At 38.0% G+C, this 12,751-nt stretch overlaps 1 protein-coding gene across 5 annotated transcripts; it reads right to left on the bottom strand.

Moving 5' to 3' along the window:
- Positions 1-1,670: 1,670 nt before the first annotated feature.
- On the bottom strand, positions 1,671-12,468 carry LOC137949643 (uncharacterized). 5 transcript variants are annotated; one of them, XM_068795758.1, is made up of 25 exons: positions 12,013-12,462; positions 11,900-11,923; positions 11,612-11,821; positions 11,416-11,523; positions 10,663-10,811; positions 10,481-10,562; positions 9,692-10,095; positions 9,106-9,538; positions 8,793-9,016; positions 8,475-8,670; positions 8,173-8,318; positions 7,879-8,053; positions 7,639-7,692; positions 6,726-6,905; positions 6,300-6,412; positions 5,375-5,557; positions 4,251-4,308; positions 3,627-3,686; positions 3,493-3,534; positions 3,290-3,420; positions 3,012-3,147; positions 2,843-2,920; positions 2,601-2,717; positions 2,306-2,368; positions 1,671-1,944 (listed from the first exon to the last, which is right to left on the bottom strand). In XM_068795758.1, the coding sequence occupies exons 3-25, from the start codon at positions 11,756-11,758 to the stop codon at positions 1,840-1,842; spliced, it is 3,384 nt and encodes a 1,127-aa protein (XP_068651859.1). In that variant the 5' UTR covers positions 11,759-11,821; positions 11,900-11,923; positions 12,013-12,462; the 3' UTR covers positions 1,671-1,839. The 5 variants fall into 5 exon arrangements, with proteins under 5 accessions (XP_068651859.1, XP_068651856.1, XP_068651858.1 ...); XM_068795755.1 differs by having other exon boundaries at positions 11,900-12,462; XM_068795757.1 differs by lacking the exon at positions 11,900-11,923.
- Between the last annotated feature and the right edge of the window lie 283 nt (positions 12,469-12,751).

The raw sequence follows: 12,751 nt of genomic DNA, 5'->3' as shown, positions 1-12,751 counted from the left end.
AAATATTTGTTTGAAAGACAACGCTAGTTTTGGCCATTTGAACTCAATCAAATCGTTCTGATTTAAGTACTAGAAAACCAGATCATGGAGAGAGAAAAAGTTTTAGAAAAATAGTTTTGGATGGCTTGATCGAATGCCCATTTTTTGTTTTTTATTCGGACCATGGATTCATACAGCAACAGTTCTACAATTCTATCGATTTGTTCTTTTGAAAATTTTGAGTGGAGTTAGCATTAAGAGAGTACCTCAAACAATTTGAGTATCTTCAAGAGCCATGAGGAAGAGATGGCCGGTTTAAGAAAAAGTTTTTTTTTCACATGCGAAATGGCACGATGTCTTCGCCCGTAGGGGGGAAAATTTATTTCTCCCCTAACTTGGGTATTTTTTGCTGAGACGACATGAGGGGTAGGGGGGTCTAGCGCCGCCAGCTAGGAGCTGTCGTCAGGGCTGATGGCTGCGATGGAGGTGGCGGCGAAGGCAGATGAGGAGAGGAAGAAATCGAACTGAGTAGCGGCGAAGGCGGCCGGCGAGCAGTTGTCTGACGGAGGCAGCCCCCCCCCCCCCCCCCCCTCCTTGCTCCCGGTCCCGATCCCAGTCCTGCTTCCGGTCCTGACTCCCGAACCCTCGTTAAGTTAGCGAGCCGGTTCGTGAGCTTTCGAACTGAACCATGGTTCGATCAAGCTCGACTCATTAACTCAAATGAGCCTTATCTGTTCGAGATCCAAATAAATCGAACCGCGCCGAGCGCAACTCGAGCCGCTCATGAACCGGCTCAGTTCGATGCCACCCCTAGGTAAATGAGTTAAAAACTGACTTTACATATATAACTTTTATTTAATGACTATGCAACTTAACTTATATTCTTACCCTGTGAATTGTAGGTAACAATATATGCTTAGCATAAATTTTTCTTCTTTACATTCCGTTTCTTGTATTTCCACTGTTCAACCTCCAAAGAGCAGTATTTTCTTGTATTTCTTTATTATGAAGTCGATCTTTCAGATTATATTTGAATTCCGCTTGTTGAGGTGATAAAAGGTTTGACTTTAAAGGTATGAATCGGTTCAGTTTGGTGTTACACCTAATTTTTAAACTGGTTGAGTATTTTTTCATTTCTAGAATTTCATTATCTAATTAAAGTTTGAAAATATTTTTTAATCCACTTATTATTTAAATTGTTCCATGATGTACTAGGGTCATTTAAAATTATTTTAGTTGGTTTAACTTGTTTTTATGTATTTCAAAATCAACTACTCAACCTAATTTCTTGCAAATCAATGACCTGCCCTAATACTCTATTCACATTTTACATTGAAACTTTTTAAAAAATCTCTCCGCGCCTAAGTACCAAAAGAATATGGGTCATTTAGTTTTAAAGACAACTTTGATGCACACCATAAAGGATTAATAAAACATGGAAATACCTTATATAACTTTATTAAGCTAATAGTTTCGTCTAAAAAATTTCTATCCAATTGCTCTGTAAAAAGATTTCCTTAGATAAACCATCCTTGCCAAAGTCTACTTATTTCTTTCACTTTCTTCACAACTTTCAATCTTTAACGTTAAAAAGAATAAATCTTATACAGACTTTTGTTTGATATATTTATTTTTTATTATGAGCATTTACATATTATGAATTATGATAGTTGAATGTCTTGATGTACAAGAAATACTTTTGGATATGAAAATTTAGAATCTGGTTTAGTAACAGGCTCTACAATTTTTCTACTCTTTTATTTTTGGCTTGTGATGTAAAGCTGAAAATTGCTATTACTACAAACATTGTCATAGATAAATTTGAGAATATCTACACTCTCTACAAGATTAACCCCACTATCATTCACCCAGAAAGATGTCTCTATCCTCTAATACAGGGGCAGATGAAAGTTGCTCTTCCAAAATCTTCAGGAGATCGTAATATTCAACAAACGCGGGTTGAGACTGCAAAAAGTTAAGGAATAGTATAACAGCATCAAGAAGGTGATGGAAATTAAATAACTTTTCCTCAATAAAATGCGTCAAAAAAAGAAGGGGAACAAGGGTTGGGGTTTAGAGTTTAGGGTTTTAGGGTTTAGACTGCAAAAAGTTTAGGAATGGTCTATCAGCATCAAGAAAGCAAGGGAATTAAATAACCTTTCCTAGGTAATATACGTCTCAATAAGAAAAGAAAGGTGAGACTACAAAATGTTTAAGAATAGTCTATCAGCATCAAGAAGGCGACGGAAATTAAATAACCTTTCCCAGGCAAAATACGTCACAATAAGAAGGGCAATAACAATGCACTCGGAATAATGAAACATACCAATAAGGTAGTGCTGTATGCTCTCCACAAGCGCATATCATGCCGAAATAGATCAACCAAAACCTGTTAAGATGCACAAAAAATTTACCATAACACACCAAGCACCTTCCAAAAAGGTTTTAAAAATGCGCACCACCATACTTGCAGTTGTAAACCAAAATATGACTAAAAGAGTAGTTTGGTAATACCAGAGAGAGGAGCAAAAACAATAGTTATACTGGGAAGGGGAGGTGGAGGGAGTGAAGGGATCTATTCATAAAGGAACCGTTGTTGGGAGCAAAAAAGGAAATCACACCTCAGCACGCCTTAGAAGGGTAGCCAGGACAACAATCCATTCTTTGAACTTGACTGAACACATGTGTGCCAATAGAAATTCAGCATCCAGCCGACTCTGCAAAGTACCCATTTGAAGCTGCACAACCCATTTAGCGGAATTCAGATAAACAGTTCAAATACAAATCAAAGCAATTATCTCATGCGAGTGACTAATTATTTTGGTTACTTTTTATTAGCTTCAGCTTGTCTAAGTACACATACTTTTTGACCAATTAGCTCAAGCCCAGAAGCAAAATTCTCCAAGTGAGCAGATCCAGTTCTTTCCCTCTGTAAATATTCCTGAGGCATTTGAATTACAAAAATGTTAGAAATGTCCAACCAACAGGGAGAAGAATGAAAGCCTACAAAAGCATGCAGAGATTGCTCTTACCACTAGATCAAACTGAGTGCCCTTCACAAATGCAACAAGCTTAGAAAGCTCTTTTCCTGACATCAGGTAGCTTGCATGGCTCTCAAGAATGTTCTTTACAGAAGCAACATGTGCACTTTGTTCTTTGACCGAAGGACTGTTCCAACAAAAAAATCTTAATTAGAAAATTATCTGTGACATAAACAAACTAAAAAACATTAATGGAATTTCACAAAAAACGTCATCAAGCTTCTGTTAGATAAGGACCACTTCCACAATTGACAAGGTAAAGCATCAACCTTCTCAGGTCAAGAGATTGCCTTCTGAAACTAGAACGGAAAAGGAAATAACCCAAGAATCTTGGAGAAAGTTTGTCAGAGTCTGCAGTATTGAGTTCAAAATCTCGTCCAGATCTAAGCAAGAACCTCACCTGATACCAAACATGGCCATCTGTAATTTCAAACAAATAATATTCTGAAAGCTATTGCAAGAAGAAGCATACCAGTTCTCCTGCAAGTTCATATAAAGATTCATCAAGCGTAGCCTGCACAGTGTTGTACGTATCATCAGTAATGTTCCTAAGGTAGAAACTTACATAACATAAACAGAAAAAGAAATGAATATAAAATTGCTCACTTGCAGTAGACGTAGGGCACAATATTGGCTGACAGCAGGGCCCTCAAGTTTAGCAATCACCTGCATAATCATCAGGTTAGTAGCATATATTATTTAATAATTAAAAAAGAGTCGGTGCTTGGGGCTTAGCAGGCATTTAATTGACCGCACACCTGTTTTTGTCATGAACAGAAAATCTAGAACTATGATGCCGGAGGACGATTTCAATGGCAATAGGAAGAGTAGACATTAGAAAACATGAACATAAACTAAATAGCAATGCTTGAAAAGCATGCTCAATGCATGTTTGGTTAAACCATTTAGTAGTCACATGAATGGCACTAAAACTCTCCAGCCTACTGCTTTACAATATCCCAGCCTCAAACAGGGATAACTGGAGAAGAAAGCATGGGTTGGATGACTCAGATTCACATAGTCAGCAAAGTTTTAGAACCTTCTTTTAGATGTTGGGCCTAACAAGAGCATCCACAATTGTTTTGAAGGCCCAAGACAATAGACTAACTCAAGTGAAGCAAAAGGGACGGTCAAGAATTCATGCAGATCAAGTACAGCCAATTGCTTCCCAGGTGGCGCGGAAGAGAGAGAAAAACAGGGAGAGACAGAGAGAGACAGAAGTCAACTTACCAATATGTAGCAAGCAGCAGTACGGTACCATCTCCGCTGGAAACATTCTTCAAACAACCTAGGAGTAGTACACACAAAAAAGCTTAAATTAAAAATATAATCAAATTTGTGTCAAAAACAGGGGTACAATGTGAGTCAAAACTGAGTCGTGAATTTTTTTTGTTAAAGCTCTGAAGATGATGGTGATGGTCGTGATTATGCTGAACATTTTAGCATAACTCTTAAATGTTATTTTAGAAGTTGCATAATCTCAATAATACAGTTGTTTTATAGACATAAAAAATAGCTTAGACACTGTAGGAAGGGGGATTGGGGAGCGGGTATGTGATCTGGCACAAACTTTCACACCAGACAAACAGAGAAGGGGGAGTCACAAAAGTCATTGTTGGGACAGGATCTGAACCCCTCCCCTGGGTTTGTGATCTATAAAACCCAGACGGAAGCCGGATCTGATTGAATCCTATTCAACCTACAAGTCAGGTCCGGGATTGTTATGTTGTCCAAAATACAACCTGTTTTAATGAAAATCTCAGTTCTCGACATGACATTTTTTTGAAGTGCAAAATTCAAAGAGGTGATCATAGTTCATCAAAAGTGCAAAATTCAGTGGATGTTATTAATCACAACTTAGCAAATATGTTGCCATGAAAACAACATGAGATATTAATGGGGCATATTGTATTCTTGCAAAACAAAATAGTTCACTGAAAGGACCTGACAAGAGCCACCAAAGCCTACCAAAGTTTTTTCCTAGACACTTCTTTAATGATAATTTCCCAGACAACTTTGAGAGTAACTTCTTTAAATTGATGATTACAAACATACTGAATTCCTTTTTTTGTGAATACAAAAAACATAACTAAGTAAACACAGAAGTATGTTCAAATCTTTTCCAGAGAGTTTTGTTTAGATAATAGTCCCCTATGTGACATGCAATTACAGAACTAAACTAAGAGAAAAACATAAAATTACAATTTTTTCAGTAAGAATCAGGTAATTTGACAAACATATAGGTGAAAAAATCCAATAATTTAGCTAAAACATAATGAACCGCATAAAAGCACTAACTGATAAAGAGTCTAAACATCTAATTGTATGAGAAAGCAAGTTAAAATAAGGCATACTCTGTGGATCTTCCAGCAGCAGAGAACAGATCTGCCCAATGTTTTCCATCAGTTTTCCTTGCAACACTTACAACAACATTAAGATATTCGGGGAAGTTTCTGATCAGATCACAAGCTTTTTCTAAAAGTGAAAATTCAACACATCCTCCTGAAACTCGAACCTGGTTTTTGTTGGCATTTTGTCTGTTACATGTGTGACAATGACATGTCAGAGAGAAATGATAACCACACAAAAAGAATTTAATAACAACACAAATCAATAATTCAACATCTGGAACTGCTAAAAAGCGGATCCAGATAAGAGTTCTTGATCATTAGCATGAGGAGATAATTACAGTATTTTAACATCCAGATTTAAAATCCTCTACAAATTGCCTTTCACAGTCAAATTCTGTTTTAAGCCCTGGCAGTCAAGTACCCTTTTGAGTTTGATTATCAATAAAAATCAAAATCAAAATAAATGCATGAATCACATGAACAACATCATTAGCTGTGCTCTCGCGCCTCTTGACTAGGTGTCTCCATGTGAGAAAGAACCTCAAAGCCCCTGAAAACATTCTGGCAATTATTGCCTGGCTCCCCAAGTACAGAAAAGATCCTCAAAGCTCTGATAGAGAGGCACATAATATTCCTCTAAAGAGAGAGAGACGGAGAGAAGGAGAGAGAGAAGAGAAACCTAAAGCAGCAAGGACTTGTTATAATTTCAGTCGAATATGGATTCTAAACCAAAATAAATATGCTACTAAAATAGCCATTTCATGCAACTTTCAAGTACTCATGCTAACCTTCAAGATTTGTAATCTATAACACAAATTTCAAAACCTACAGTAAGCATGAGAACACTGATCAAGGTAATCAAATAGATCCACGTATTTTTTTTCACAGAACATTTTGGAAGATTCTCAATGCCTTTTGCATCATGTACCTTGATATTTCAGCATCAAACACAGTAAAAAGGAGCCACTCCAAGCAGTGAGAAAAATGAGGCCTTTTTGCAGATAGATGTGCCAAACATAAGGCTTCCTCTCTTTTATCCCTCTAAATAAAAAGGCAGATGCTATATTAGGAATTCCAATAGTACATACACAGGACAATCAAGTATAACTCGCAACAAGAGAATTCATTGCAAATATTGAAATGTTTATAATGGAGATAGGAAATAAGTACTGTTATCTGTTTTTTTGAAAATACAGGTAACAAGTCTTCTGAAAAAACAAAATCATCATATGCAAAGTAATAGAGTGCTCATTGAACTGAAACAGTCACCCACTTTACTGATAATTATGTGTTTGTTAAATAAACTCTAAATGCTCATCAGGCAGCAAACACCATCTAGCAGTTTTGTATGTACCTGAAGAAGATGCCGCAGCAAACAATGAAGTATTGTTTGAGCTTGAGGGGAAGGCTCAAAAAAAGGAAACTCTGTGGAAGCTGAAAATGACATTCTCTGGGAAACACCAACTACTATCCCAGCATTCTGAAGAAGACCAAGAGGATAAACCTCACGGTCAAATTCCAGCTCTGGATCCAGCTATGCACATAGACAAAAGTATTTAGTTAGTTGGTTCTAAAATATTTATGTATGTTATAACTCAAATTAAATTCTGAGTTCAGCACTATAAAAGATGATTGATAACATCAAAATAATGGCAACTAGAAAATCAAATATATCCAATTTATAGTTGTGGGCACACATTATCAACATGCTTTTATAACTCAACAAAGCCAGTGTGCTGAAATAATTGATGGAGCAAAAAGTGCAATAGGAAGTGAGAGAGAGGAAAAGGGGAGGTACCGAAGAGATTTGGGAAAGGAAGAAGAAGTGGGAAAGACCTCGGGGGAGAGGAGAACAGGAAGGTAGTAGCAGATCAGGTTGGGGAGGACAAGAGACCGTTGAGGTGGACCTCAACTGGTGACCAGAAGTTAGAGACGGGCTCAGTTTGGCAGAGGAAGAAGACAAAGATGGTGAGTGGCAGATGGTAGTGAAGACTATTCATTTTTGCCTCAACTGTAAGAGACCCCCTTGATGTATCCATCTTTGTTTTTGCCTTGAGGCTTAAAGAAATTGCAGTCTTTCTCAAAAAAGCCAATGTGCTTGCGACATTCTAATATCAGAAGGTCAAGAACGTAACAATTAAAGACTGTCCAAAAGGCTAATGAGACTGAACAATATCACAATAGAACCACAAAACATACAATGGGAAGGCCTTCAAGCACAAGAACATTAAGAAAAGTGTAATGATGATCAAAATATGTTTAAGTACCTGTAAAAAATCCTCCTGTCTAAATGGATCAACTCCAGGAGACGGATACCAAACCTGTAATGACAAGCTTCCAAGCTTATATCAGACGGAATATCAAATGAAAGGAAAATAGTACAACTTATTGTGGATAAAACACTGTCAATCATGTTTCGTCTGACTATCATTTTTTTTCAACATTTCAAGTAAATAAAAAAAGGATATTCAGACAAAACATGTGCTCCTTGTCTGACAGTCTGTTACCTGCATTCCACGATGACCATAATCTAACCAAGAGACCTCCTCAATAAGGTTTTCTCTCTCATCTGATTGTCCACAGATTACCCAAAACAATTCAACTGAGTCAGTGAGCTCTTGTTCTCGGCCTTCATCCAAATCAAGTAAGGATAACTCCCCAGTTATTCGCAATATTAAACATCTGTCAGCCATATTAAGCACATCATTTATATTAAAACTGGATGCTGCAATATCCTTTAAATTAACGCTTTACATAAATTAACATTTCATGTGGTTAAAGATGGTTTAAGGAATTAATACCTTGTTGGCTGTCTGTATAACGAATCTGATGATGTCATATAGTTCATCTTCGCGATACCTTTCCTCATTGAAGGACCAGGGATGAAACGCATTGCTACAGGATGGCTCTTTGGACTCATAATTGAAAGCTCCCGAACTGTAGAAAGCTGTTTATCATTTTGTTATTTACTAATGTACACAAGAAAACAGAGCTTTGCAAAAATTTTGTACCCTTTCATTCCACTTGAAATATAAATCCTACAGACCAGAAACTTTGAGAAAAGAATAAAATGAATACAAATCATAACCAACCCTTTTTTTACCTGTATGACTGGCTTTTCTGAAGGTGCTAGTTCACCCAATATCTGAACATGAAAAATGTGAACATCAAATGGCCTGTAAGTAACAAGTATATAAGCTTGGAAAACATCCATTACAACTGGCTTCCCAAGCAATGTTTTCCGACAGAGTAAAGAGCTACTGTCAAGATGGTATCTTGGATAAAAAAGCAACTCATACCTGCAAGAACTCCAGAGCATTAATCTTTCAGTAACAAGAAATGAATCATTTAGATGTAAGTTCAGTCAGAACACAAGCAAGATACCCCAAATACAAAATAAGGTTGAGAAAAGAGTACTTACGTATTGGAAGAATCAACATAATTGCATAGAATTACAATCTTTCCTAACCATAACAGGCCTTTACACTCAATCATTTGTTCCTGGGTAAGATCTCCAAAGACACGCCACTTTTTGTAACGTAAGTTATATAGAATCAGCCCATGCAGCCCTGCTATTGCTAAGTAATCACCATCTTCACTAGCAGCCATATGCATAATCGGCCAATTCTGCGAGATATAAGATACCTGGCCATGAATGTTCAAAAACAAATGAATAACACCAATAATATATTTTTAAAAACAAAAAAAAAAGTGTGAAGGGAAAAACCCTTAACTGGAAGGTTAAGATGAACTATTTTAAGTTCATCTGCATCTTCGGACTGCACTATCAACACCCGGTCGTCTCCATAAATTAATTGATGAACGTAAGTTGCTCCTGAAACTCCTCTGTTAATAGAGCATTTCCCAAAGGGGAAACAAAGAATTCGCTCTGTAGACCTTTCCTCAACAGTATAAAGCCTATAACCATATTCATCCCACTGCAGCAATGCTGTTCCACCCATCAAAGGCTCATACTTAAAATCCTGATTTGGTTTCACCACTGGGGAAGTAGCAGAGCTGATTCCAATTTGGCGGATTGTGGACATCAACCGACAGCCAGAGACAGACCAAACAGCAAGGCCCCTAGACTTCCATCCAACCGCAAAAGCAGTATTATCAGGTGTCCATGCTATAGAACTCACAGAACCAGTGTCATCCACAGAGTACCTGCAGAGATGCCCCAAAAGAAATCATGAGATAAGATCATCAGCTGCAAAGTTCATGCTCCTAGTTGGATAATGAACTAATAAAAACCTAATACACCTGACTTGAAACAATGAAAAAATATAAATAGAAATGCTAGGGAATGTCATCACTAACCCCCAGTCATACAAAGACACAGTTCGAAGAAGTGATACATTCTCTGCTAAGCTGTACAATTCAACTTCACCTCTTTTGCAACCAATTGCTAGGATTTGTTGATCAGAAGCTACGGACGCATAAACAGCATCACCACAATCCAACCAGCTTTCAGCCTTAATAGAATCAGTTTGCCTTAAGCCTTTCTTACTTATGGAACAAATGGCAACTTGTCCATTGGAATATATAACAATTAACAACCTCAATGGCAATGAAAGTTCAAGATGAATAATGACACTGCAATTTGAGAATTTCCTATTGGAACTTGGCAATCCCGAAATGCCTTCAGATGTAAACAGTCCATTCTCCGCGGAATGTTGAATTGCAGCCACTTCGTGGCTCTTAACTTCAAAAGTGCCAGACAACTGGATAGAGAAAAAAAATTTGCATGATAATTAAATAATTTTAGACAAATAAAATTATTCAACTGCATCAGAGGTATGATAAAGTGAATTGACATCGTCTCTTTGAGGAACAAGTCAGACCTTAATTGTGAATTTTAGGAAGACTTTTTTTCTTTTTCTTTTTTTTGAAAAGAAGAGGGGAATCTTTTTTATAGTCCCATAGTCCCATATCATCCGACGTCTTATCATAGACCACATAACTCATCTAAAAGTAAATAAATGTGCTTCCAAATGAGAGAGGAGTACTCAACATTGAATGCTTCCCTAGATTATGCACAAATAATGCAAAAAAGAAAATAAAAGATATGAAATCCCCACCAATATGGAAAGTAAAATGCATATATACCTCTCCCTTCCAGGACACAAGAAGCAGAGACCCATTCGAAAGTCCCAAAAATAGATATTTGCTGTCACATACAAGATTGCTCCTACAAATCCAAGGCAAAACAATTTTATATATGAAATGTAGAAAAGAAGATAAAAAAGGAAGATTTAGTAAGCTTTAAACTCAAAGTAAGAAATTCATACGTCAGAAGGCTTGAGTCTGGAAGTGGTGCCTTCTCATTGAAAACTAAAGATATATTTGCAGTAAACAGAGCAAAAGATTGCTTCCCTCCGACTGATATTTTCTTTTTAGTATTATGAACTGTAAAGATGTGAAGAAAAAATGAAGATGTCTGCAGAAGAAGATTGAAAGGCATAAGTACTGCCTGAAGCATAAACCTCATAAAAGAAGAGAGAGATCCTCTTACGAAAAATTAGGAGAATTTGTTAGAAGGACTAGTTATAAGGGTGCCTATAAACTAATGACATATGGTGTTTCTTTTTTTTCTCTTCTTTGTACAGTGTGTGTGTTGGAATATTTATCTTTGAACAGATCCCTGATATTCAGCAAGCCATTCGCTTCTTTTCTCATTAGAAAGCTCAAGACCTAGATAAATGGCTACATGGTGCCCAGGAAACATAGGAAAGAAGAAAAACAACAACAACAACAACAACAACAACAACAACGACAACAGACAATAGTTATATTTTACATGCTTATTAGAAAGTTTCATTTCTTTTTAACTGAAAAGAGCCACTAGATTATCCGTCTCTCTGTACAATGTAACGTGACAGACAACTGAGTTACTAATTTCTCGTTGATAATAAAGTCCCTCAATTCGTCTCAATTTACATTAAACACAACTTTAGACACCATTTGCTTTTACCAACGAGACACATAAAAAATTCAACTGCTTTCCAAAATGAAGCTAGTCAGGGTTCAACAAAGACACTTACAATAACAGCAATCTTTTTGGTGTCAGGATTCCACACGGCCTGCAAATTCTCTCCTTCCTCCTGTACCGAATCTGAACCTCTCATATACTTGCCCAATCTCACTTTGTGCTGATGATGGTTTCAGAAAACTCACAACATTCAGCATCAATGAGAAACAAGGACAACTACGAGTAACTAACAGAGGGAATGAAAGTACCTGAGATGAGCTCCAGATCTCAAGATGAGTCGGGGCCACAACAAGGAGGAATCGATCAATGACCTTGAGATACACGATCTTCTCATATGCGGGGCAGAGGCCACGCTGCAGAGGGATGGCCTGCGGCCATCCATAGGCCATGTACATCGTCGCTTCAAGCGATGGGAACCAGATCCACGAAAAAAGATTTGAGAATTGATGACTTTGAAGCTTCAACAAACAAAAGTAACCATCATAACTAAGAGAAATATAGGGAAAATGTTCAAGATGTGGTTATTGAATCCGTACCTATTTTGTCTTACCTACATAACCCTATGGGCGAAGCAGGACAAAGAATGCCGAATAATCAGACAAAGCAGTGGGAATGAGGCTAGGCGAGTTTGATTAAGCGTCGTTCGTACCTTGCGATGGAATGACAACCAGACGGCGACGGCGTCACCGGAGACGGAGGAGGAGGTAAAACAGAATGAAAGAAGGGATAAAGGATGAGGTGCCGCTGGGAATGAGTGGTGACGGCGAGGAAGAGGAAGAGGACGACGGCGAGGAGAGGCGGAAGGGAATGACCTGAGGCGAGGCGATCGGGTTGTGCGTCGGCGGTGGCATACGAATGGGTTAGGCGAGCGATTAGGGGAGCGGGGCGAAATGAGAAGAGAGGGAAAGAACGGGGAACGAGTGGCGAGCGCCGCCTTCGTTTCCAAGTGTGAGGAAGAAGAACACGGTGGCTGTAGAGCCAATCTGGTCGTCGCCTCCGACGATGTCTAAGCAGAAAGCAGAAAGCAGAAAGGGAGACCTGAGGATTCTCAGCGATCTCAGCGATTTACGCGGAGGTATAGACCGGGCTAACTCGGTCAGGGTAGTTGCCGTTACGCGGCCGATTGGAACAAACCGGTCGTGTGGCTCGGCTTAAATAAAATTTTATGAAGTAAAAAGACAAACTCGTTGCATGCGATAGGTGAAACACACCACGTCAACTCGACTCAATCAGAGTAAATTGGGTCAACAAATCGTTTCGACGGAAAAACCATTTACATGACCGTTACATCGACTTCGTAACATCCGACATGCAGTTACATCGACTTCGTAATATCCGATATGCCGTAATAAAAGGTTTGTAACGGTCGATATGAAATTCGGACTACT

Source organism: Aristolochia californica, unplaced genomic scaffold (assembly GCF_029961685.1).
Source record: "Aristolochia californica isolate CCGP_79_NKW_82.1479 unplaced genomic scaffold, dmAriCali1.0.hap1 SCAF_14, whole genome shotgun sequence".
Taxonomy (NCBI): Eukaryota; Viridiplantae; Streptophyta; class Magnoliopsida; order Piperales; family Aristolochiaceae; genus Aristolochia; species Aristolochia californica.
This window is presented reverse-complemented; position numbering and strand designations above follow the sequence as displayed.

What these genes read in the sequence shown, in the direction of transcription:
- LOC137949643 (XM_068795755.1), bottom strand. Translation starts at nt 11,758, where the DNA reads ATGTACATGGCCTATGGATGGCCGCAGGCCATCCCTCTGCAGCGTGGC. An exon ending in CCAAAAAGATTGCTGTTATT is followed by an intron (nt 10,812 to 11,415) that starts GTAAGTGTCTTT and finishes CTTCTTCTGCAG; the next exon opens with ACATCTTCATTTTTTCTTCA. An exon ending in CTGCTGCTTGCTACATATTG is followed by an intron (nt 3,687 to 4,250) that starts GTAAGTTGACTT and finishes ATGATTATGCAG; the next exon opens with GTGATTGCTAAACTTGAGGG.